Source organism: Brachyhypopomus gauderio, chromosome 18 (assembly GCF_052324685.1).
Source record: "Brachyhypopomus gauderio isolate BG-103 chromosome 18, BGAUD_0.2, whole genome shotgun sequence".
NCBI classification, from domain to species: domain Eukaryota; kingdom Metazoa; phylum Chordata; class Actinopteri; order Gymnotiformes; family Hypopomidae; genus Brachyhypopomus; species Brachyhypopomus gauderio.
This window is the reverse complement of record NC_135228.1, coordinates 3,088,168-3,115,222: the sequence shown is the minus strand read 5'-3', so window position 1 is coordinate 3,115,222 and position 27,055 is coordinate 3,088,168. Positions and strand designations below refer to the sequence as shown.

At 45.4% G+C, this 27,055-nt stretch overlaps 1 protein-coding gene across 5 annotated transcripts; it reads right to left on the bottom strand.

The window, feature by feature from the left end:
• Nucleotides 1–1,742: 1,742 nt before the first annotated feature.
• LOC143481748 (NACHT, LRR and PYD domains-containing protein 3-like) lies at nt 1,743–27,055 on the bottom strand. Of its 5 annotated transcripts, XM_076979882.1 has the most exons (11): nt 26,838–27,054; nt 18,208–18,287; nt 17,819–18,000; nt 17,483–17,599; nt 13,516–15,333; nt 12,073–12,249; nt 10,850–11,026; nt 10,216–10,392; nt 8,653–8,829; nt 3,536–3,712; nt 1,746–2,720 (listed from the first exon to the last, which is right to left on the bottom strand). In XM_076979882.1, exons 3-11 carry the CDS (start codon nt 17,866–17,868, stop codon nt 2,714–2,716), a joined length of 2,877 nt encoding a protein of 958 aa, XP_076835997.1. In that variant the 5' UTR covers nt 17,869–18,000; nt 18,208–18,287; nt 26,838–27,054; the 3' UTR covers nt 1,746–2,713. The 5 variants fall into 5 exon arrangements, with proteins under 5 accessions (XP_076835998.1, XP_076835999.1, XP_076835997.1 ...); XM_076979883.1 differs by lacking the exon at nt 3,536–3,712 and having other exon boundaries at nt 1,743–2,720; XM_076979880.1 differs by lacking the exons at nt 1,746–2,720; nt 3,536–3,712 and adding an exon at nt 6,253–8,102 and having other exon boundaries at nt 26,838–27,055.

The following is a 27,055-nucleotide window of genomic DNA, read 5'->3' as shown; positions in this document are numbered from 1 at the left end:
CCCTTGCCTGTCAGACATCCTTTGAGGCTGTGAAGTCCTTACTGATAAGTGCACCTGTGCTTGCCGAACCAGATTACGACCGACCAATTAAATTGGAGGTTGATGCTAGTGGTACTGGCATTGGTGCTGTGTTGGTGCAAGAGGACATGTTTGGAGTGGATCATCCTACATGTTACTTTTCTCATAAGTTCAACAAACACCAACTAGTGTATAGTACCATTGAGAGAGAAGCCCTAGCCCTTCTCTTAGCCCTTCAGCATTTTGGGGTTTATCTCGGTGGCAGTGCTCACCCACTCATCAGTGTTTACCGACCATAATTCATTGGTTTTTCTGCAGCGCATGGCCAATGCAAACCAAAGGCTAAAGCGTTGGTCTCTCATTATCCAAGGTTTTAATATCCGGATTGTGCACAAAAGACAATGTGGTGGCTGATGCCCTGTCCAGGTGCTGAGTGTGTGTTTGTTATTATTTGAAGTTCACACATGGGGGGGTGATGATATGACCCAGTCTTTTTATGTGTTCGAGGGAAGCCACAATGCTTTAGTGAGGCAGTCCAGTCCATGTTCCGCTCCAGGAATCCCTGATGTCCCTGGGAACATCAAGTGATGACTCCGCCCTCTGCCTCCTGGTATAAAAGGAGGAAATGGGAGGATCCCCGGTTGTAATCCAGCTTTGCCAACCTTGTGTTAGAGTTTGTGGAATTTATGATATTGATATACTGTGTATGACCTTGTGGATTTGGATTTGGATTTGCATGCCCCTTGAATATGATTGTATAGAGTTTTATATATAGGTATATATATATAAGTATATTGGTGGTTTGTGTGTGCACACGGTGAGTAGGAAGTGGCTGCCATTTTGTTTGGGTTGTGGGTTTGTATTTGTTTTGTATATAGGGAGTCAGAGTAGTGTTGTCTTTTAATTCACCTTGTTAGTATAGTTATGTCTGTTTATTTTTAGTATGGATTTGTTAGTTATTTTGGCCTGGGTCACGTTTGTACCGATGTGCACTTTGTATTGTAAATATATTCTGTTTGTGTATATTTGTAAATACACCATACTTTATATTTATTTGAACCACTGTGTCATCCATATTCCACCCCTTCACACCCCTGTTACGGCCTAGAGCCCCCATACTCAAACATCTATTTCTGGCCCCCCATAAATGGCCCCTTGAGTCATTGAAAAAAAAATGTGGCCCCTCATCATTTCTATTTCAGTACCCCTGGCCTAGAGCCTAGATAGGTCATAATTGTACGTGTTAATATCATGCAGAAATGTGTGTGTGCTAGAATTAATTTAATTTGATTGCTAAGTAATTAAGATGTTCATACCATGCTTGTGTGTGTGTGTGTGTGTGTGCAGCAGGGGGGTGTGGGGTGCAGAGAGAGTTATTGACTGTATGCGAGTGTCATGCAGTACAACCAGGAGGACCACAACACCCAGAACCCCATGCAACATCTGCCTCGGCCCTCCTCCTCTCCACACACACACACACATACACACATACACACACACAAATCAAAGTACATCAATAACTCCCTCCAGTTTCTTCAGTGTACATTGTGGATCCTCCAGTAGAGCGGAGAGCTGCTTCACTCCTGAGTCTCCTGGTTTATTGTGGTTCAGATTCAGCTCTCTCAGGTGTGATGAGGGGTTTGACCTCAGTAGCCTAGGTGAACACACCTCGTCTTCGTATTCTCGACTCCCTCGCAACCGTTACACTGACTACAGCTTAGGCAATGCAACATCTTTATTTAACACATTTCATACACAGTGGAAATTCATAGTGTTTTATACAAAAAATAAAACAAATCTATCATCTTGTGAAAGTTGTAGCGATGTACTTAACTACAGAATAAAAGCATTAAAATACATTTTATTACATAAAAATACATATTTAAATAACAAAATGCAATAACACAATCAATAGTTTAAATGAAGATATGATATAGGTATATGTGAGATTTCCAGTAAGTAATCTGAAGTATTACATCCACTGATTCTCCTGTTCAAAGATGGGGAGTTTTGCGAAGTGTATTTTTATGGGATCAAATAGCGCTACATCACAGACTTCCTTAACATACTGGAAGTTTAAAGTCTATAAGTAACATTAACAAAACACATTATTTAAAGTCACTTAGTGTACAACATGCACACAATTTACACATTTTCTACGGAGAAACAAGAAATCCATTAGAATGAAAGTAAACATTCCCAGATGTTTCCTGAATAATAGTAATTCAAATGAGGGGCCCATAGTATTGTGTTCAGTGCAGAAAATGCAAATGAATGATTGGGTCTTAATACTGTACACTGTGAAAAACGAATTTACCTGTTTTAATGTAACATCTGAGTGAACCTGTCAAACCAGAAATTTGCCATTACAAGTGCCTATAATAATCAAAAGACAGGGTCCAAGGTCATTGTACATTGATCGAAGTGAAGTCAATACGAAACCTAACAACAACCGTAAGTAAAATTTCTTAGTCACAGATTGAAAGCAATTCAACTTATTAAAGATGGTATCCCCATCACATTGTTGAGCTTTATATACGCTAATTTAGGGAAACTATGAAACTGTATATTTAATTCTGTAATAAACCTTTGTTTTACATTCATAGATTTAATGTAGAATCATGTGTGTGTGTGTGTGTGTGTGTGTGTCTTTGGTTGTCCTCTTCTGTGTGAGACTCAGCAGTGTGTTGTCAGGTCAGATACTGTAGGAATACGACAAAGTGATCAGACATGAACACACTAGGTCATCAAATTGTACACACCCAAGTTAAAGACGTCCACACACACACACACACACACACACACACTAGAGATTAAAATGACAAACCTCAGGTATCTGAACAAATAGCAAAAATTCCAAACAAATCAAACTGAATTAAATATGCTGTTTGCACGTGAGACACATGTGAGTAACATTCAGAAATGTTTGTGTGAAAGAAATAAAAATACGGTGTGTGTCTATGTGTCTATGTGGGGGGGGGTTGTGAGAGTGCGCATGAGAGATTGTGCGCATGAGAGATTGTGAGAGACTGTGTGCTAGAATTAATTTAATTTGATTGCCAAGTAATTAAGATGTTCATATCATGCTTTTGTGTGTGTGTGTGTGTGTGTGTGTGTGTGTGTGTGTGTAGAACCCCATGCAACATCTGCCTCGGTCCTCCCCCCTCATTATTAGACACACACCTGTTTTCACCAATATATACTACATGCCTTTTAGTCATTGTGAAGTAATGCTGAATCCTTTTGTAGTAAGCATACTGAGCGTTTATTCTCAATGATCTGTTTTCATGGTTCAACCTGGTTTCTGTTTCTTACCTCTTTGGATTTGTCCCTTCGTACCTGCAATATGGATGAATACTGACCTGGACTTATGTTTTTGGATTACGTATTGGTATAGGTTGATATGGATTATTAAATACTTTTTTGCTCCCATCTGCAAAATACTATGTTCCAAGCCTCACAGCGTGTGTGTGTGTGTGTGTGTGTGTGTAAGTCACTCAGTCAGTCAGTAACTCACTGTAGTTTCTCCAGTTCACAGTGTGGATCTTCCAGTAGAGCAGAGAGCTGCTTCACTCCTGAGTCTCCTGGTTCATTGTCAGTCAGATTTAGCTCTCTCAGATGTGATGAGGGGTTTGACCTCAGAGCTGAACACAGAGCAGCACAGCCTTCCTCTGTAATACTGCAGTTAGACAGACTGTAGAGGGAAAGATAAAAACCTGTCACCCTTACAGTTCAGTGTACACACACACACACACACACACACACACACACACACACACACACACACACATACACACACACACACAGGGTAGGAATGAGAGAAATATTGTGTGAGTGAGTGAAATGGCTTCAGAAAGGCTGATAATGTTTGTGTGTGAGAATTTGATTGAAATAATGAACTATGTTTACATATGTAGTCAGAGAGAGATGTTTTTCAGTTTAATTCTCAAATTGTGGTGTTTGTATCTAAATTATATATCTAGTCAACTGTCCATTGTTTCACGCTACAGCCCTGGACCCCTCCCCTTGGGGGTGTGTTTCCGTAGTCCACGTCCATATATGTACAGTACATGTGTGTGTGTGTGTGTGTGTGTTCACCCGTGTCATTAGTATAGCGTGTTTCACGCGGTGCTTGTCAGTTGAAATGTATAAAGAGTGTGTGTGTGTGTGTGTATCGTCTTGTGCTCATCTTTGTTTGAGTCTCACACGTAGGTTGCGTTAATGTTTCATATGCGCTGTTTGCGCTTCACACAATAAACCATTTAAAAGTGTTTATTTTCGTTCTGTGCTGCCTCGTTCATTGACGCGCACTCAGCGTCACAGAATGACGAGCCGCCCAAAGAAATGCCAGGCTACGCGTCACGCGCAAAGAAGGGGAAGAGGGCCAGTAGGCACCATCATGCCTCTTCCCCTGTATGCCGCTGCGATTGCCCCCTACTGCTGGGGCAATAGCGAGTAGTGTGCCCAGTAGCGCCGCAAGCAGCGAAGGATCAGCGGCAAGGGCTTGGGGAAGACCGCCCACTGCAGCGCCTGCAGCCCAGGGAGGGTTTTCTCCCCTGACAGCCCTCCTGCAAGCGCGAAGCCTGTTACCGTTTCAGTGTTTGCCTGTGTCTGTTTTGTGTCTGTCCCTAATCCCCTTTTCCCTTTCGTTCCCATGTTGATAAATGTGCCCGTCTGCATTTTCGCAAATGTACCGTTGTGTGTGTCTAACGTCTTTTCCCCTGTCTTCCCAGGGAGGGTGTTCTAGGCTGTTCATGGCAGATTCTCCACCGGGGGCGATCCCTCCCGGACGCGTCACCGGTGGCTCCGGACCCGTCCATTGGTGTGGGTCCGGGGCGTTATAGCTTTGCTGGCACCCCGGGACAGGTAGTGCCCTTGGTGAGGGGCTTTGTCACACTACAGCCCCGGACCCCTCCCCTTGGAGGTGTGTTTCCGTAGTCCACATCCGTATATATATATATATATATATATATATATATATATATATATATATATATATATATATATATATATATTAGGGGTGGGACGCGATCAAAAATATTAATCGAATTAATCGGAAGCTATGTAATTAATTAATCAAAATTAATCGCATTTTAATCGCATTTCAGTATTTAACATGAGAAATATTAATTTAAGGTTGAATGATGAATGAATCAATGAACATAATCATAAACTTCAACATCTTGTTTATTTTTCCACCAGTCTACTACACAGACCAATAGATGAGTGCAGAAAACAGTTCAGTTCAACACTGGAAATTCTGACCAAAAATGTTTAATTTTGGGAGTTTTGCTCCGGATATTGGAAGAATTGAAGTAAATCAGAAGATGTTTTTTAATACCATTTTAGATGGTATATTTTTCTATAATTTCCCAGGCCTCTGCCACAGGGATCTCCATAGTGCCTAGAAGTGGTCTTCTGCATGCTCAAAGCAAATGACTGGATCTTCATCATCTATAGATTCATCATCTATATGAGCTGTCACACCAAGATCATTCTTGTTGCTAACAGAGGTCCAGTGATCCCCAGTCAGAGCCACATTTGTGGCGCTCTTCACAATAACCTGTTTTACTTCCCTTTCCTCATCATACAGCTGCTGGATTTTCTTCGACATTGTCTTTCTGGACGGTAGTTCATAACTTGCATCAGTTGACGCAATTTGCAGCGCTTCTTGTAAGCCTTTATCCTCGACCAGAGAGAGCGGACAACACTGCAAATAATGTGACGCGTCATGTATAAACGCGTGCGGAGTCGCGCGCTACGGTCACTCGCGAAAGTTTAATCCAGTCTTAATGGTTCAATGAAGGTCATTTAAAATCCAGGGGTGAGTTTCCCAAAACGTTCTTAGCAGATAAGTTATCATTACTGACCTGCGCGTTAGCCCCAACATGTTTTGCGTTGAGGTGGTAACGAAGGGTGAAAGTGCTCCTGTGATAAGCGAACTCCTTCCTACATAAAGTGCAAATAACACTATTTTTGTTTGTACTTCCATCTGGAAGTTTCTTATATTTAAATTTCCCATCCACCAGCGTAGCCTCTTCAGTCATCTCCATCATGCTCATTTTATTGTGCGTCCATATAATCTGTACGTCTAGAACTCGTGCACTGAGAAACATTCCACGGTGCAAAAGTGTCTCATGCGTTAAAATGCATTAATATTTTTAGTGCGTTAATTTTCCTGTAATTAATTAATCGAAATTAACGCGTTAAAGTCCCACCACTAATATATATATATATACACACATGTGGGGGTGTGGTTCACACATTGTTTTCTTTTCTTATTCTATACATTCATCACAATTACCTTCATTACACATTGATTACACATAAAATTAATGTATTTACCACAAATTACCTGCCACTTATTGTGTTTACTTAAAGTGTGAAATGAACCCATCAGACAAAGTATTATTTAAAGTTAGAAGTCTGTAGTTTTAAGTAGTAGGTAAACAATTTAATGTAATGACAGGAACATGTCAACACAGATGCTCACAGACCTTTAATAAAAAGGATTTCTCAGAGCAAAAATCAACTGTTAGACAGGCCAGGAATCAAAACCAAGATGGCAGAAAAGGTACATAGACTGAATCCAAATTCGATATCAGAAACAGTCCAGGTCAAAAGCACAAGTTAACAGGCAGAATCAGGGAAAGGGTCAAATACAAGAGAGCAAACAAAAACACAAACCGGATCAAACCATCAAGTAGATGGCAGAAAAAAACGCTCAGTATGCTTCCAAACCATGAAGTAGACTGCAGAATAAATGCTCAGTGTGCTTTCAAACAGAGATGTTAGCAATATTTTTACAACAAGAGTATGAATGAGTTATTGCTTTATTTGGGTAGCGCAAGGAATCCTGGGAACTGTAGTCTCTGGAGTCAGGCAGCATGACATTTTTCACTTTAGATATTCAACATGTTTAATATTTTACTGTTTCTAAACTGCATTCAAGGACCACGACGTATGAAAATGTTCAAGGAATGTATGTGGGCAACACGGTGGCTTGGTGGTTAGCACGTTTGCCTCTCAGCACTGGGGTCTTGGGTTCAAGTCCCTATCTGAGTGGAGTTTCCATGTTCTCCCCGTGTCTGCGTGGGTTTCCTCCGGGGTCTCCGGTTTCCTCCCACAGTCCAAAAACATGGAGGTTAGGTAAATTGGAATTCCCTGATTTCCTGACAAATTCTCCCTGAGTGTGTGTCTGTCTCTCTTCATGTTCAATAAAAACAGTTGTCTGAGTGTGTGTGCATGAATGTGTGTGTGCTTGTATGCCCAGTGGTGGATGGTGCTCTGCCACTAGGGTCTGTCCTCTCCCCCCTCCCTGCACCCCATTCAGTCCCCCAGGGGGCTGTGGATCCCGAGTACGCTGTGCGCAATTGGCTGCCGCTTCTCACCGGTGTGTGACTGGCTGTGTAAGAGTTGTACCTGTATTAAAATTGTAAAAGCGACCTTGGGTTCTAGAAAGGCGCTATACAAGTTGAAAGATTCATTCATTCATTCATTCATGATTACATTCTGTAATGTGTTGGTGAAAAACCTCATTAGAATACTTTACAGCAGGGGTGGCCAACCCATCAGAGACCAAGAGCCACTTTTTTACTGTGTTACAGCTAAGAGCCACATTATACACATGGGCATGCTTGAACATCACCATCCCTTCCTCTCTCTTCTGCCTACTCTCCCTACTCTGTTAAAAACGTTCATTTTCATATTTTTGTTTTGCTGTGCATTTTTTCCCCTGCCATTTTTATAGCAAACTTGACACAAATTGTTAATTGAAATGATCTTGTCCTGACTGGGAAGCTTGGCGGTGTTTTTTCTCACACACATGTGCGTTTGAGCGAACAGCACATAAAAAAACAAAACAAAACAGACGCCGGTTTTAAAAGTGTTAGCGGCTCACTAGGCTTCTAAACAAACTGTGCACCACAAAGATGTAGCAGTGTGTCGCCCTCAGAGCTGATGAGGTAACCGGGCCACAGCACAGACCGTTAGTGCAGGTGAGAGTGGACCGGCTGGGGAGACCCATGAAACCAGGCAAAGAGCCGCAGGTTGGCCACTCCTGCTTTACAGGATTTCCACCATGACTAAAATAATGGATAAACATTAATTTTGCAACATTTACACAGGAGCAAGGCACAAGTGTGTCAATCAAAACTAGCAATGTTATTAATAAGAGCGGAAATCATTAGTAAGTTGTAAAAAAAAAAGAATGATGAAGCCCAAGACAGCAGGACAACAGTTGGCTGAGAGCTACAATGCAAAGCTCTGGATAACAGCATCTGTTGGTTTTAATCAGGGTGAGCGTAAAGTTAAAACAAATAACATGATTAATAAGTGGATGATTGGGTGTGGAGGAGTGAGTTAAGTGATTGGTTGGACAGGGTTGTGTACATGTGCCTTCCAGGCTGGATATTGGCTAAACCTATCTTGACTCAGAATGAAGGTGAGATTCCATGTGCAGGTATAAAAGAGCTAACAAAGACAACACTAAAACAGCCGTCTAACACCAGGCAAACAAACCAGAACAGGCATCAGAATAATACACAACAGGAATGGCTCCATATGAGAGAGAGAGAGAGAGAGAGAGAGACTGTGTGCATGAGTGTATAAAGAGCCAGTAAGTCAGTAACTCACTCCAGTTTCTCCAGTGTACAGTGTGGATCCTCCAGTAGAGCAGAGAGCTGCTTCACTCCTGAGTCTCCTGGTTTATTGTAATCCAAATTCAGTTCTCTCAGGTGTGATGAGGGGTTTGACTTCAACGCTGAAGCCAGAGCAGCACAGCCTTCCTCTGTAATACCGCAGTCAAATAAACTGCAAAGAGAAGCATGAAAAACATTTTTACACTTACAAATAACACACAGCACCCAAAATGTCTCTCAAACACATGCACACGCACAGATGGTTCCCACATCTCTCATCACACACACACACACACGCACGCATGCACACACACACACACACACACACACACACTGCACACACACATCTCTCAGTTTGTTTGTGTGTGTTAGTGAGGAACAGATTATATAGAGAAAAAGTGTGTCTCTGTGTGTGTGTGCATGCTTGGGAGTGCACATCCATCACAGCAGGTGTGTGGGTGTGTGTGTTGGAGGTTAAGATGGTGAGGGTGAGTGTCATGGTCTGCCCCTGGTTCCTCCCTTGGGTTTGTCAGTGTCTGTGTCCTTATATATTTGTGGGTGGTGCTGTGTACGTGTTCATCTGTGTCATTCATCTCACCTGTCTTGTCACTTGTTAATGTGAGACTATTTAGTATATGTCGATGTTGTGTTCATTGCTTGTCTTTGTCTAAACTTAGTCCTTGTCATGTGTTTTTGCTGTCATCTGTCTGAAAAAATCTATAGCTAAATCGACACTTCCAACTCAGCACAAGATGATCCCCAGGATACTGAAAGGTAAGCAAGACAAGCATTGCCTCGTACTGCCCACCACTTCTGCTGAACTGAATGCCTTGGGAAGAGAAGAGCGGGTTGCTTTCCCCGAGTTCATTAAGTATTTAGGAGACTGCGTTCATGCAGAGGAAGAAGAAGGGATGACTAGCCTCTATAGGGATGTCTCTGACCAGCTGCCGAGAGAGGAGGCTAGCCAGGGGGGATCTTCTACACTGTCCATCAGCTCCTCCTGGGACACACCAGCACCAGCCCTGGAGGATCAGCCCCCTGAACAGGGCCGGCACAGCTCCTCGGACTCCTCTGAGACACAAAGAGTAGCACCTGCGGGGTTGTGGTCCCATATGGGTATGGGACTTCCTGGTGGGTGCCGCGCAAACTTTGTTTGGGTCTGTGACCATCTCTGTGTGTATCCCTGTGTCTGGGTTTTTGTCCAGTCTCCTATTTCCATTTCTATCCATGCCCCTTCTCTTAGGGAGGGTGTTTTAGGTGTTTTAGGCTGGCCTGTTGGCAGACCCTCCTCAGGAGTGACCACTCCTGGAGTTGCTCCGGTTACCACAGCTTCCGTCTCTGGCCCTGCCCCTCGATGAGCGGTCTAGGGTCGGTCTGCTGGAGTAAGGTGCTCCAATAGAAAGTGTCCCTTGTTGGGGGTTCAGTCACAATCCACCCCAGATTCCTCCTTTGGGTTTTACATTTCTGAGTGTCTATCTGTGTACGTGTTCATCTGTGTCAGTCAACTGTGTTCACTGCGTCTGCATGCATTTAAAGTGACAGTAAGTCAGTAACTCACTGTAGTCTCTCCAGTGTACAGTGTGGATCCTCCAGTAGAGCAGAGAGCTGCTTCACTCCTGAGTCTCCTGGTTTATTGCGGTTGAGTTTCATCTCTCTGAGGTGTGATGAGGGGTTTGACCTCAGAGCTGAACACAGAGCAGCACAGCCTTCCTCTGTAATACTGCAGTCAGACAGGCTGTAGAGAGAAATAGAAAAATCCATCAAATGTACAGCTCAACTTACACATACTGATACACACATACTCCTACACCTACACACACACATTGCAACACTCCTAATTAAAGACACCTACACATGAAATGTGTTGTTATAGCAAGGGTTCTCAACTTTTTCTCATAGTCATTAAGTTTTAAAAAAAGTTGTAGGTTGCCGTACACCATGCACTTTATGTAATACAACTTGTTTGGTGGTCTTATGAAGGACCGTTTAAAAGCTATTGAAATTATTACAAAAAAAAAGTGTGTAGTGCTCCGGGGCCTTCACGACCGCCACTTGCGTCTGTGTTAAGGTCATTAGAGAAAATATGTGAGGAAATGAGAAAATATGTGAGGAAATATGAGAAAATATGTGAGGAAAAAGTAATACTGACTCTGTGTGAAAAGAGACAATAAGACAATAAGTCAGTAACTCACTGTAGTTTCTCCAGTGTACAATGTGGATCCTCCAGTAGAGCAGAGAGCTGCTTCACTCCTGAGTCTCCTGGTTTATTGTCATCCAATTTCAGCTCTCTCAGGTGTGATGAGGGGTTTGATCTCAGAGCTGAAGCCAGAGCAGAACATCCATCCTCTGTAATACTGCAGTTATACAGCCTGCAGAGAGAAGAAGAAAAAGATCTCATACTTACAGAAGAAAAAACCCTTATACTGACATATCAACATACTGTACACACGCCAGAGATGGGAGAGATGAGTCGAAGGTGCACATAAGTCGCCTAAAAGACTTCATCAGACTTGAAACTCGTCCCTAATGACTCTCCACACGGACTCATCCAAAATAATAAGAGTCAGTTTAATATTCAGGCAATGTGAGAGTTATAGAAAAAACACCTTCTTTCTGTGTTTATTTTGTTATTATTCCTAACTTTTGTTTTGTTGATTTGGGATGCTGCCCCTTTTCTCCTGATGTATCATCACTTATCGCGAGTGGGAAATCGGAGAGAAGTGTCAAATGTAAACAAACGAGGGTACCTTGGCTTTGGCTGGAGTACCGTACGTGGATCCTTTGGCTATAGGGAGTTTCAAATCATTGGACATAACCGAAGGACAGCTAATATATAAAATCATTATTTTCCATCTCCTGTGCCTAAGCTTATCCTGGTATTGACTTGAGACTTGGCTTGGACTTCAGCCACATGACTTGTGACTTCTCATTGACTCCAGCCTAAAGACTCCTGATCTTGCTTAGACTTGTGTTTTGGACCTTTTGAACATCTCCGATAAACGCACGCACGCAAACACACACACACACACACACACACACACACACACACACGCAGTGGCAGAGCCAATGGGGGGGGGGGGGGGGGGGCAATTGCCACCCCCAACAGAGCCCTTGCCACCCCTAGTGCCACCCCACTGCAAATGGTAATTTTAAGAGAAAATATGTGTTTCCTTTCATTTATCATTTGTATATGGACCCCTCTGATAAAACCTTGGTCACCCTTTGGCCACCCCTTGAAAAAAAGTCTAGCTTCGCCACTGCAGACATGAGCACAGTTTCTCTCCCACACAGACATACACACAAAAAATATTGACTGTTTGAGGGTGAAAGAAAGAGTAATAAATGAATGTGGTTTTGAGATAGAGAGGCAGACAAATAGCACAGTGTGTGTGTGTATAAAGAGTCAGTAACTCACTGTAGTATTTCCAGTGTACAGAGTGGATCCTCCAGTAGAGCAGAGAGCTGCTTCACTCCTGAGTCTCCTGGTTCATTGTTGTTCATATTCAGCTCTCTCAGGTGTGATGAGGGATTTGACCTCAGTGCTGAACACAGAGCAGCACAGCTTTCCTCTGTAATACTGCAGTTAGACAGACTGCAAAGAGAAAGAGATAATCTCCTCACTTACAGCCAGTGTTGCCACAGTTACTTTGAAACAGAAATCCGACTACTGACTACTTCTTTAAAAAGTAACTCAGTAAAGTTACTGACTACTTGCTTTTAAAAGTTAGATTACTTTTAGTTACTTTCAGCAGAGGCTGATCCCCCGCCCCTATAACATGAAAATGACTACCAGTTCTGCCAATACTCACTTTATTGACATGTATTTTACCCGGAACATCAAAAATGACACTGGCATTTGTAAACTTTTTCTTGAAATAGGCTTACATGTTTTTTAAATAAATAAATAAGACAGTCTTTCTGTTCAACTCCGCCCACTTACAGGGTTGCCAACTCTCACGCATTGAGACACACGCATTTGACTGTCTTCACACGCTTACACGCTACACTTCCGATATCTCACGCCAAAAAAAAATCTAGTTTATTTACCTCTGATCCACATCTATGATTCAATGAGTTACTAGTTCGATCTGGCGCCAACCACCGGCGATCGATCGATCGCGATATAATACTGAATTTAGTCCATTTTACACCCCGCCCGGTAACAATTTACGTTCGCCGCCAAGCCCCGGTTTTTTATTTCAGGTTTGACGTTGTGTTTTTGAAAGTAGACAGCACTCTGTCGCCAGGACAGAGTGTACAACGGACCTTAATGTTGTCTTCCTTAGCCGAAATAAAATCAAAATAATGCCTGCATTTCCAGCTGCTAAAGGCGAACCTCTCCTTCCATCTGACTTTGGCGCCGCAGAGCAGAGATGACGTAACCGCGTAAGAAACATGTAGCCAAAAAATAAGAATGAATAAATATAACCTACGTTCCCCCGAAATGCAGAAATAGTAACGCACGATGTTTTAGATAAGTAACTTTAATCCGACTACTAGTTTTTAAATAGTAGTTGCGTTAGACTACTCGTTACTGAAAAAAGTAGTCCGACTACAGTAACGCGTTACTGGCATCACTGCTTACAGCTCAGTACTCTAGTGAGATATAACCATTTTTTGTGTGCATGGGAAAAATAGATAAGTACATACTCATCTCTAATACCAAAGTTAAACTAGTCTTTCCATCCACAGTTCAGGTTGGTGAGATATCACACATATACACATGTTCTCTCTGTTCACATGCATGATTCTCAGAAGAGGGACTTGGATTAGTCGTCTAATTTTTCACTTTAGTGGAGAAAATAACCAGATATGTGTAGATGTATGAATTAATGTGTTTACGAATGAAAATACTCACTCAACTTTTCTGGATGCTGTGACCACTGGCAGCAGTCTCAGTAGACATTCTTCTGATAGTTCATATTTACTCAGATCAAACTCATCCAGCTCCTCTTCTGAGTTCAGCAATACAAACACCAGAGCTGACCACTGAGCAGGAGAGAGACTGGCTCCACGGAGACAAAGGTAACTTCCACTGCTCAGGTATGTTTGGACTTCCTGCACCAGAGAATGATCATTCAGTTCATTCAGACAGTGGAACAGATTGATGGATTTCTCTGGAGAGGGATTCTCCCTGATCTTCTCCTTGATGTATTTCACTGTTTCTTCTTTGCTGTGAGAGCTGCTTCCTGTCTGTGTCAGGAGGCCTCGTAAGAGAGTCTGATTGGACTGTAGTGAGAGACCCAGAAGGAAGCGGAGGAAAAGGTCCAGGTGTCCATTCTTACTCTGTAAGGCCTTGTCCACTGTGTTTTTAAGGAAGTCAGATATTGTTGATCTTTTGGACTGTGGGACTGCAGTGGTTTGATGTTCCAGCATGTTTGTGTTGTTGGAGATGAAGGAGAGAAATGCATATAAAGCAGCCAGAAACTCCTGAACACTCAGATGTACAAAGCTGAACACCTTCCCAAGGTGCCCCAGTCCAGGCTCCTCTCTTAAGATTTGGGTACACACACCTGAGTACACTGACACTTCTTTGACATCAATGCCACACTCTCTCAGGTCTTCCTCATAGAAGATCAAGTTGCCCTTTTCCAGCTGTTGGAAAGCCAGTTTTCCCAGTGCTAGAACACTCTTTGTAGTCTGGTGAGAATCTGTGTCAGTTTTTCCATGGTACTTTCTGTCCTTGTGTTTGATCTGAAATATCAGGAAGTGTGTGAACATCTGAGTCAGAGTTTTGGGGATCTCTCCACTCTCTGCTTCAACCAACATTTTCTCTAGAACAGTGGCTGCAATCCAACAGAAGACTGGAATGTGACACATGATGTAGAGGCTTCTTGATGACTTCATGTGTGAGATGATTCTATTGGCCAGGATCTGATCACTGATTCTCTTCCTGAAGTACTCCTCTTTCTGAGGGTCATGGAACCCTCGTACCTCTGTTACCAGGTCAACATACTCAGCAGGGATCTGATTGGCTGATGCTGGTCGAGAGGTTATCCAGAGGAGAGCAGAGGGAAGCAGATTCCCCTTTATGAGGTTTGTCAGTAGCACATCCACTGAGATTGACTCTTTTACATCCCACAAACTCTCATTGTTCTGGAAGTCTAGAGGAAGTCGACATTCATCCAGACCATCAAAGATGAAAATGACTTTAGAAGCATCACAGTCTATTAACTGTAACTGTTTTGTTTCTGGGAAAAAGTGATGAAGCAGCTCCATCAGACTGAACTTTTTCTCCTTCATCAAATTCAGCTCCCTAAAAGGAATTTGAAATGTGAAGAGGACGTCCTGATTGGCTCTTCCTTCAGCCCAGTCCAGAATGAACTTCTGCACAGAGATTGTTTTCCCAATTCCAGCAATTCCTTTAGTCAGCACTGTTCTGATGGGTTTGTCTTTAAAGAGGTCATTACATTTGATGGGTGTCTCCTGTGTTGCTGGTCTCCTGGATGCTGTCTCAATCTGTCTTATCTCATGTTCATTGTTGACCTCTCCACTCCCTCCTTCTGTGATGTAGAGCTCTGTGAAAATCTCTTTTAAAAGGGTTGAGTCTCTATGATGTAAGATTTCTTCATTAATTTTTTTTAATCTCACCATCAGTTCTTGTTTGAGCCTTTGTTGATATACAGATAAGACCTCCACATGGTTTTTGTTGGTGAGCACTAATTTCTTTTGTACCCTGTGGACAAACACAACACATGGTAGTGAATATGTAGTACCTTCTGTAACGGCGGGTTTACCAACTAGTACACACCGCTGTCACCTTACAGCCCCTGACCCCTCCCCTTTGGGCGTGTGGTTATGTTGGGTGTGGATGTGTCTGAGTGTGTCTATTGGTCTTACCTGTGGCTCGTCTCGTGATCACTCTGGGCTTGTGTGGTCTATATAATGTGCGTTTGCGCAGTGTCCCGTGCTCGTCTTTGTCAGAGTCTTAAACGTATTTGGTCTGTGAATGTTATACGCACGCCATTTGCACTATTCTGTTAATCTCACGTCCAGCTCCACCCTCCTCCCTGGTCGCGCCTAGATTCCTCGTTTCTGTTGTTTCCCTCTTTCGGTCACGCCCCCGTCGTCAATGCTCACACCTGTTTCTTGTTCCACTCCCCTGTTTTAGTGTATATTAGCCCTTCTATTTCACTACTCGTTGTCGGTCATTGTTTGTTCTGTCGCCCTTTCGCCTTGCCCCGCGCTTCCCTTTATCTTCTCGCTGTATGGTTCTGGTTTGCCGTATAGTTGTGTTTGCCCTTACAGGAAGGTGTAGTGTTTAGTTGCCCTGCGTTTTCTGGCTTGTGTTGCAGTCTGGTTCAGGTTTGTCTTCAACTTATGTTCTACGTCTGCCTTGTTTTTAAATGTTTAGTTTGTTCTCGTCTGCTTCTACACCCTACGTGTTTTGTAGTGTTTATTCCCATTTCGCTGTCTCTCTGTTTGGATTACATGTTTACACGCCACTACTGGTTAGTTTCGCTGTTGGTTTTCCTGTGTTTGTATTCTTTGGTTGGTTAATGTTTCATTGCTTATGTATGTGCGTGCTTCGTTGACCCTCGTATGTATTGCTGTTAGTGTATAGCCCCCTGTCTGAGTCCTCCTTCCATTGTTCTCTTCTCCTTATGCCAAGTTGTTCTGCTTCTGTTCTGTGTACTGTTGCGTATCTTTGTAATATATATTCAAAACCTGCTATTGCATCACCCCTTTCCCTGATAAATCGTTACAGTTAATGAATGTTACGTCAATGTGTCCAATAGTGGAATCCGTGCCTCGTTCTTCTCTGCACCCAGCGTCACAACCGCATTAAAACCAAGGAAGTAATAGACCCAAGTGCTGACAAACGCAAGTAGTAAAAATGTGAGCATGCGTCTACACACACACCCACACACACAGAAGCAAAACAAAACACAAAAGACGTGGAAGAAACTCAATGCGTAGAGATAAACTCAACCGAAAAAACACGGGAGGATAAATAACAGAAAATGATATGGAATGCTCGACACGTAAAAAGGCAATACTCAACCATAGAGACACGGGAGAAAAATAACAAAGGAAACAGAAATGATGCAGAAAACACTCAACTCGTGAAAACAAATCTAAGGACGCCAGGGAAAGTAACTGGCTGCATGCATTCACCGCAATAAACAAAAAACCCTGCCCAAAATAAACGTGAAATGGATAGGAAGAGAAATAGCTGGGGGAAAACTTGAGAGGCCAGTAAGTGATGCAGGAGATAGATACTCAAATAAGTAGTAGAAAAAGAATAGACAAGAGAAAGTGAGTGAATGCATAAGGTGGCGAGACACATTTCGTACCGATCGCAACAAGAGAAAGCAGAGAAAGGGCTGACAACGTGAAGTCGAGCCAAAACGATTCAGCAGTGATCCGTTTCCACAAGCTTCCTTAAGAAGCCATAGCAACAGTTGAAACGGATCACTGCTGATTGTGCCTATTGAGTCTAGGACTGACTCGTGTGCCTCTAGTGGTGGTAGGAGGAGTGGCATCCGAGCCAGCCGTGATACCCTCATACGTGTTCAATATCATTAAACACATCATAAATAATGTACAATGCAGTCTGGATAAACAGATGTAATCTCCTAATCAAGTGTTCCTCACTCTCAGTATTGGATGAACTGATTTAATCCCATAATCCAGTCTTTCTTACACTCAGTGCTGGATGTAGAAGTTTAGTGTTTTTCTGCTCCAATACACCTGGTGCTGCTCATGAAGGGGCTCATGATGAGCTGAGTGAGTTTGATCAGGTGGGACTGGGAGTGAGGAACACTGTCCTAAATGAGGAGTCCATCTTTACCTCATCACTACAACCAGGAGACCATCCTTACCTCTCATCACTACACCACTCTCCACCTCTGAAGGTAAGTGGAGGGGTCATTGACCAGTCACTCTTCATGGACACACAGCTGGGTTCAGGTGAGTCTGACTTCTCTCTCTTTAACAAACTAACACACACACACATCAATGTGGAAAAGATGTTGTTACCACTACAATTCTGGACTTTAAGTGTAGGAGTCATACAGAAGTCTAATCTCTCTCTCTCTGTAATAAACTAACACAGACCATTGGGGAAAACATATTGTTAACTTCATAAAATACTGGGGACCATATGTGTATTGTCTTGTGTATATAGAAGTATTACAACTTGAAATGAAGGGTCTTACTCAGTGGTGCAGGTGTCCAACTGCACTCCTGGAGAACTAGAGTTCACCATGGTCTGGTGGTTTAAACTTGCTCTAACACACCTACTAAACCTGGCAATGATGAATTGAGTCAGGTGTGTTTGGGGATGAAAATCACAGAACTGTGCTGGACCCCAGTCCTCCAGGAGCAGAACAGAACTCCCCTATCCAACAACATCAGATCAGTCCTCATTAAACCACCTGAACATATGACTCTGATGTGTTTAAAGCAAAACCTACTGAAATGTGACTGATGTGTTCAATGCAAAACGGAGCATCAATGCTTTCACACAGAGTCCCACTGTTCCTCACCTCTCTCCTTTCTCTGTGTGTGTCATTCTCATCTCTATCTTTCTGTGTGTGTCACTCACCTCTCTCCTAACTGTGTTTGCTGTTCCCCAGAGACACCCATTCTTTAGTCATATCTCCTCTTCCAGATTACAGCTGACACCTGCAAACACACACGTGCAGACACACAATACAGAACACACATACAATTACAAAATGGGTCACATGCCAACACAAAATGTCAGGGCTGGCTCGGATTCCACACCATCTACCTCCACTAGGGGCACCCGAGTCAGCCCTAGACTACATCCACGCAATCAGCAATGATCCGTCTCACCTGTTGCCATGGCTTTTTAAGGAAGCTTTTGGAGACGGATCATTGCTGATTCGTTTTGGTTATGCCGGTACGTTCTCAGCCCTTTCTCTTGTCTCGTTCTCAGCCCTTTCTCTTGTCTCATTCTCAAGTTAAAGGTGTCTCGCCACCTTATTCTTTCTCTCTCCCTCTCTCTTGTTCTTTCACTTATTCGAGTCTCTGTCTCCTGCGCTGCTTTCTAGCCAATCTCAAGTTTTCCTCCATCTGTTTCTCTTCCTATCCGTTATTCATTTATTTTGGGAAGGTTTTGTTTTGTTGCGGCATTTTTGCCAGTAGCCAGATTCTTCTCCTGGTGTCCTTATTTCGGTTTTACGCGACGAGTTTTTTCCGCGTCCTTTTAGTTGCCTTTATTATTTTTTCCACCCTCTCGCTACGAGTGAGTTTTGCTTTTCATGCGTCAGTCTTCCGCGTTGTTTTTGTTTCCTTTTTCTACCGAGTATCTACGGTTTAGTTTCATTTTGCGCGTTGTTTTTCCGCGTCGTTTTGTGTTGGTGTTTTTGCCACACTGTGTGTGTATGCATTAACTCCACATTTACTACTCTCGCATATTATTGTGCCAGACCGAGCCGGCACTTGGGTCCGCCTCTCAAGTATATTCACGCGGTGGTTACGTCACCATACCCGCCGCGTTACAGAACGAATCAGCCATAAACATGGACCCAGCCGCGACTCGCGAGGCAGCTGAGCTCAGGGCTGCTCTCACTGCTCAGGGGCAGCTACTTAGTGGTCACGACCAGGCGCTCCAACAGATAACGGAGCAGCTCGGCAACCTCACAACTGCCATACAGGCTATGATCAGTGATACCCATGTCTCTGTTGGAACACCTGCTGCCGTGGCTCGTCTTGAACCTGCTCTCCCTCCTCCTGCTCGTTATTCAGGAGACCCTGAAGGGTGTAGGGGTTTCTTGTTACAGTGCGCACTGGTGTTTGAACAGCAACCATCACGTTTCCCAACCGAACGATCTAAAGTAGCCTACGTAGTGGCCTTGTTGCATGACAAAGCTTTAGCATGGGCTACTCCTCTGTGGGAATCACGGGCTGACGTGTGCTCCACATATTCACTGTTTTCTGCTGCCATGAAGCATGCGTTTTACCACCCGTCGTCAGGTGGGGTGGTGGGTCCGCACCTGTTGCGCCTTCGCCAGGGTAGAATGTCCGTAGCAGAGTACTCACTAGACTTCAGAACGCTCGCTTCAGAGAGTGGGTGGGGGTCTGATGCGCTCATGGCCATATACCAAGAAGGCCTTTCAGAAGGGCTCAAGGATGAGTTAGCGCTCCGTGATCCACCATCCGACCTAGATGCTCTAATTGCGTTCACAGTGCGTCTTGATAACCGCCGTCGTGAGCGAAAGCAGGCCAGAGGGCTGCATCGATGCAACAGTACACCTACCATAGGGAGTAAACTCACTGCCGAACCACGAGAAGCCACCGATGACCCACAACCCATGCACCTAGGTCACACCCGCCTGTCACGTCAGGAGAGACAGTCTCGTCTCCGAGGAGGCAGATGCCTCTACTGTGGGGGTGAAGGGCATCAGCGTACCCGATGCCCTGAATTACAGGGAAAAAGGACCAGCCCGCCAGTAAGTAAGGAGGCTCTGGCCGGCCCAGTTTCAAGTCCTCCCAATAATGGACTCTACGTCCACGTGTCATTAACCTGGCGCGGTTCTGATGAAAAACGCCTGTTGGCTTTTATTGATTCTGGTGCCACCGCCAATTTTATCGACGCCTCACTAGTGAAGGAGCTAGACATACCCCTGGTCAATCTGGAAAAACCCCTCACTGTGGCTGCAGTGGACGGACGCATTATAGCCTCAGGAGAAGTAGCTAGGCAAACCATACCCATCAACATGGACATAGGGGGTCACAAAGAACAGATCACGCTTTATGTCATCTGTGCCCCTCACATGCGACTCATACTGGGGTTCCCTTGGCTACAACGCCACAATCCTGAGGTAGACTGGCTTTCCCGTACTGTGCGGGGTTGGGGCCCTGTGTGCAGGGAGACCTGTCTCCAGAGACGCTTTGAGTCCCCTACCAAACGCTCCCTTGACCCGGTGGATCTGACCAAGGTTCCCTCTGAGTACCACGACCTCGGAGAGGTGTTTAATAAAGAAAAGGCTAGCTTCCTTCCTCCTCACAGATCATACGACATAGCCATCGACCTGCTTCCCGGTTCCAGCCCTCCCAGGGGCCGTCTCTTTTCTTTAGCCGCCCCAGAACGTAAGGCCATGGAGGAGTATATCCGTGAGGCCCTGGCCGCAGGGTTCATCAGACCCTCCACGTCTCCTGTCGGAGCCGGCTTCTTTTTTGTGGGCAAGAAAGATGGAGGGTTAAGGCCCTGTATTGATTACCGAGGGCTCAATAAAGTAACTGTTAAGGATCGTCATCCTCTACCCCTCATGGCCTCTGCTTTTGAGGCACTCCAACAGGCCACTATCTTCACCAAGCTTGACCTCCGGAGTGCCTACAACCTGGTTAGAGTCCGTGAGGGTGATGAGTGGAAGACCGCCTTCATCACACCTTCGGGTCACTATGAGTACCTGGTTATGCCATTCGGCCTCATGAATGCCCCGGCAGTGTTCCAACGTTTTATTAATGAGGTTTTGAGAGAAACGTTAGACAGGTATGCTTTTGTTTACTTGGACGACATCCTCATTTATAGCCGTACCGTAGCAGAACACCTTACACATGTAAGACGGGTACTCCAGCTCCTATTGGAAAACCACCTCTACATAAAGCTGGAGAAGTCCCTCTTCCACGTCCAGGAAGTAGGATTTTTGGGGTATCGTATAGCTCAGAATACCTTGGCCATGGATCCCTCTAAGATCCGGGCCGTGGCTCAATGGCCGACTCCTACCTCACTTCGTTTAGTTCAACGCTTCCTGGGGTTTGCTAATTTTTACCGGCGCTTCATTAAGGGGTTCAGCACCCTGGCAGCCCCCCTTATTGCTCTCACTAGGAAAATTCCCGGTCCTTTTGTCTGGTCTCCTGAGGCCCAGCAAGCCTTTGACAAACTCAAAAAACAGTTCACCTCTGAACCCGTTTTGTGCATGCCTGACCCTGACCTCCCATTCATCGTCGAGGTCGATGCCTCCGATTACGGAGTGGGCGCCGTGCTCTCTCAGAGAACAGGCACTCCTCAGAAACTCCATCCTTGTGCCTACTTCTCTCACCGCATGACACCCGCCGAGCGTAATTACGACGTGGGGGACAAAGAGCTGCTGGCTGTCAAGCTGGCACTAGAGGAATGGAGGCACTGGCTGGAGGGGGCTAAACATCCGTTCCTCGTGTGGACGGACCACAAGAACTTAGCCTACCTCCAGCAGGCTAAACGACTTAACCCCAGGCAGGCTAGATGGTCCTTATTCTTTGGGCGGTTTGATTTTCCACTTTCGTACAGACCTGGCACCAAGAATGTAAAGCCAGATGCCCTCTCCCGTCAGTGGGAACCACCTGCCGACATCTCAGAACCCGGTACGGTAATACTGGCTTCCAAGATTGTAGCACCCATACAATGGGGTATCGAAACTGAGGTTAAGCAAGCTCTTACGGGCAATCCTGGGCCTAGCGGGACTCCCCCTGGTCGCTTATATGTTCATCCTAATTTAAGGAAAAAAGTTATGAGTTGGGGGCATGACTCACCTTTCGCAGCCCATCCCGGAGTCCGTCGTACTCTTGAGCTCCTGAAAAGGAGATTTTGGTGGCCTGGGATGGACCAGGAGGTGGGCAGGTTTGTTGCTGCTTGTGAGACATGTGCAAAAAACAAAGCCTCCCATTCTAAACCCGCTGGGTTGTTGCGTCCACTTCCTATCCCGTCCAGACCATGGACGCACGTTGCCCTGGACTTTGTGACGGGCTTACCTCCCTCTCGTGGCAACACCACTATATTGGTTATTGTTGACCGGTTCTCTAGGACCGCCAGGTTTTTGGCCTTGCCTAAGCTCCCCTCGGCCCGTGATACTGCCTCCCTGTTTCTCCGTCACATTGTCCGGTACCACGGCTTCCCCTCCGACGTGGTGTCTGACAGGGGACCGCAATTTACCAGCCGCTTTTGGGGGGCCTTCCTGGGTCTCCTGGGAGCCAAGGCCAGTCTATCCTCAGGCTTTCATCCCCAGACCAACGGTCAAACCGAGCGAACTAACCAGGACTTGGAGCAGACGCTTCGGTGTCTGGCCTCCACCAATCCCTCCTCCTGGGCTGACCAACTCCTCTGGGCTGAGTACGCCCACAATACCTTGTGGCACTCCGCTCTAGGGATGTCACCCTTTGAGTGCCTTTATGGCTATGCCCCTCCTATGTTTGCAGACCAGGAAGAGGAGGTGGCAGTTCCAGGAGCTCGTGCCTTGGTGCGGCGGTGCCGGTTGGCATGGCGTAAGGCCCGTAAGGCCCTTTTGTCTGCCTCGGCCGGTTACCGTCGCAGTGCTGACAAGCACCGTCTTCCGGCCTTGTCTTTCCGCCCCGGGCAACGAGTCTGGCTTTCCGCCAAGGATCTGCCGGTCCGTGGCGGGACCAAGAAGTTGGCCCCTCGGTACTTGGGTCCCTTCAAGGTGGATAGGCGGATCAACCCCGTTTCCTACCGGCTGCTGCTTCCTCCTTCCATGCGTGTCCATCCGGTGTTCCACGTCTCGCGTCTCCGCCCGGTTTTGTGTCACATGCCCCGTGCTCCGGCCCCGCCGCCTCCCCGCATGGTTGACGGTGGTCCGGTGTACACGGTTACCCGGTTATTGGACCACCGCCGTGTTCGTGGTCGGGACCAATACCTCGTTGACTGGGCGGGTTACGGTCCCGAGGAACGTTCCTGGGTCCCCGCCTCTCGCATTGTCGACCGTTCTCTTATACGCGACTTCCGTCGTGACAGGGCAGTCGCTCTGGGCCCGCGGGGTCTCGGGCCTAGAGGGGGGGGCTCTGTCAGGGCTGGCTCGGATTCCACACCATCTACCTCCACTAGGGGCACCCGAGTCAGCCCTAGACTACATCCACGCAATCAGCAATGATCCGTCTCACCTGTTGCCATGGCTTTTTAAGGAAGCTTTTGGAGACGGATCATTGCTGATTCGTTTTGGTTATGCCGGTACGTTCTCAGCCCTTTCTCTTGTCTCGTTCTCAGCCCTTTCTCTTGTCTCATTCTCAACTTAAAGGTGTCTCGCCACCTTATTCTTTCTCTCTCCCTCTCTCTTGTTCTTTCACTTATTCGAGTCCCTGTCTCCTGCGCTGCTTTCTAGCCAATCTCAAGTTTTCCTCCATCTGTTTCTCTTCCTATCCGTTATTCATTTATTTTGGGAAGGTTTTGTTTTGTTGCGGCATTTTTGCCAGTAGCCAGATTCTTCTCCTGGTGTCCTTATTTCGGTTTTACGCGACGAGTTTTTTCCGCGTCCTTTTAGTTGCCTTTATTATTTTTTCCACCCTCTCGCTACGAGTGAGTTTTGCTTTTCATGCGTCAGTCTTCCGTGTTGTTTTTGTTTCCTTTTTCTACCGAGTATCTACGGTTTAGTTTCATTTTGCGCATTGTTTTTCCGCGTCGTTTTGTGTTGGTGTTTTTGCCACACTGTGTGTGTATGCATTAACTCCACATTTACTACTCTCGCATATTATTGTGCCAGACCGAGCCGGCACTTGGGTCCGCCTCTCAAGTATATTCACGCGGTGGTTACGTCACCATACCCGCCGCGTTACACAAAATCCTTCTCACAGACAGATTCACAGCAGCCTACTCAAAATACAGAGAAATACTGTAACATATCATGTCACACATACAGAGAAATACTGCAATTTTCTTACACAACATTCTGTGAATCACTCTCTCAGGGGAAAATGTACCAGGACAATCATTTGTTAATGTAATGTATACACCAGTAAACTAAACTGTGATTTATGTTCCTGTCAACACAAAATGAATCCACTGAGACTTTCACTTTCACTTTAAACCAGTTTGAACATGTTTAGTGACCAGAGGAGGAATCAGAGACTCTGTTCATTTGTATTTAACCTGTGTTTAGCAGTTGGAGAACCCGACGTACGTGTTTGGTGTGTTCCAGCTGTGAGCGGCTATAAATCATTATATTGTCAAAGTAGACGTATACGTAGCGGTCTAAGGCCTCTCTCAGGACCTCATTGATGAACCTCTGAAAGACCGCGGGTGCGTTCATGAGCCCGAACGGCATGACCAGGTATTCGTAATGACCTGACAGGGAGATGAACGCGATCTTCCATTCGTCCCCCTCTCTTACCCTAACCAGAGTGTACGCGCTCCGCAGGTCCAGCTTGGTGAAGACTACGGCCTGTTGTAGGGATTCGAACGCGGTCGCCATAAGGGGCAGCGGGTGACGGTCTTTCACCGTGATCCTATTGAGGCCCCGGTAGTCAATGCACGGCCTCAACCCACCGTCTTTCTTTCCGACAAAGAAGAAGCCGGCCCCAGCTGGGGAGGTGGAAGGCCAGATGAGACCAGCAGCCAGGGACTACTGAATGTTACTGCTCCATGGCCTTGCGTTCGGACATAGCGAGGGAAAAGAGCCTACCCCGGGGAGGGCAGGTACCTGGTAGCAGGTCGATAGTGATGTCATATGGCCTGTGAGGTGGCAGGAAACCTGCCTGGCGTTTACTGAAGACGTCTTTCAGGTCGTGGTACTCGGAAGGAACCCGGCTCAGGTCAATGACTTCGGGTGACCTGTCGGGAGTGCCGGTCCTAGGAGCCAGGAGACAGGAGTCTTTGCACATGGGGCCCCATTGGCTGACCGTCAGGTTGAGCCAATCGACCTCAGGGTTGTGGCGTTGTAGCCAGGGAAGGCCAAGGATCAACGATGTTTTGGGGGCCCTAATTGACGTAGAGGGCTATGTGTTCAGTGTGCCCCCCTATAGTCATCGTCAATGGTATGGTTTGATCAGCGACCCCTCCTGAGGATAGGGACCTGCCGTCCACAGCAGCCACAGCGAGAGGCGTGCTCAGCGGTACCATAGGCACCCCGAGGGTTCTGACCAGAGCAGCGTCAATGAAATTCCCAGCTGCCCCTGAGTCAACAAACGTGAGCTGTCTGTGTTCGGTTATTCCCCGGCATGACAGGGTTGCATGAAGGGTCAAACCGTTCGAGTGGGGAGAACACAAAGGGCCCACCGGAGGCCTCCCATCTACCGGCGGACCTGCCCTTTTCCCTGTAGGTAAGGGCATGCAGTGCGCTTATGACCCACCTTCCCGCAATACGGACACCGGCCCCTAACAGGTGTGACTGCCTTTCTTGTGGGTCTAATTGGGTCTGACCTATTTGCATAGGTTGTTCTTTTTCCTCCCTGGTCTCGCTGCCGATGGTGAAACAGCCTGCTGTGACTATGTGCGTGACAACGGGATCAATGCTGCTGTGTACACTCATGTAGCCTGTTGTCCAATCTGACCGTGAGGTCAATACACACGTCTAGACTGACTGTGAGTTCGCGAACGGCTAACTCGTCCTTGAGGTTGTCATTAAGACCTTGCTGATAGACAGCCATCAGGGCTGCGGGTCCACATTTACTTTCCGCAGCCAGCGTTCTAAACTCCAGGGAGTAGTCAGCCACACTCTTGTTGTATGTAGCTATCATTTGTTTGTTCCAGCCTGTCTTTCCTTAGCTACTGTTACCCCAGCCTTATTCTTGATCTTCTTCTTGTTCACGGTCTGAATCTTGTAATGACTTTTGGATCATTTTGATTCTTTAAAGTGCACATCATGAGACTAAACTCCACCAGCGTCTGTAGAAGTGTTCACACCCTCTTACTTACTGTATAGACAGTAAGAGAAGTTAAAAGTTCTTTTAGAGTTAGAATAAATTTTTTGCATCTAGTTTTACTGACTTCAAAATGTATTTCTAGCTCTAAAAAAGTGCTGAGATCCTGACATCATATCTGACTACAGTCATAGTTACAAACATGTTTTTGTTTTCACTACTCTTCCAACTTCAGGGTATTAAAGTGTTGTGTGCTGTTCAGGATAATAAGGTAACTTATCTCATAGACAATGGTGACTACTTATAAACTACCAACAGTATAGACCTACTCATTCACTTCCAACAATACAGGCTAAATTACAGGGTTAACAGGCGAGTGACAGGTTTCATCTGGTGGACATAAACATCAATATAAATTGTTATAACACTAATCTCACTGTGTATTACATGGTGTTTTGGTGTATTTTATCTGTCTGACATTGCGATATATATTATTGATTATTTTCAGTATTTTTACTTGAGAAAGTTACTTTATTTGAGAAATGTTTCTTCATTTTAGAGCAGTGATTCTTTAGCCTGGAATATATGTAAGCAATTCAGTAATAATGCTGTAATACTGTGATAGAAACTGTAATAACTTACTCAGTAGGTGATCCCTGACTTTACACAGAATCTTCTAGGAGTATAAAGTCAATGAAGTCAACTCATCATTTTTCTTCTGACATCATGTGGTATGACTAATATCTGCTCATTGATCAAAGTTCATTTCTACTGTCTGCAGTGTGTCTGAGGTTCTGTCTGTGTTGGACCCTCTGTGTGACGCTCACACAGGAAGCTCATCTTCATTTGTTTGACCATTT

What these genes read in the sequence shown, in the direction of transcription:
- LOC143481748 (XM_076979880.1), bottom strand. Translation starts at nt 17,868, where the DNA reads ATGGTGAACTCTAGTTCTCCAGGAGTGCAGTTGGACACCTGCACCACT. An exon ending in GAGTGGTGTAGTGATGAGAG is followed by an intron (nt 15,334 to 17,482) that starts GTAAGGATGGTC and finishes GTTTGTCCACAG; the next exon opens with GGTACAAAAGAAATTAGTGC. An exon ending in TGTACACTGGAGAGACTACA is followed by an intron (nt 8,830 to 10,215) that starts GTGAGTTACTGA and finishes TTCTCTTTGCAG; the next exon opens with TTTATTTGACTGCGGTATTA.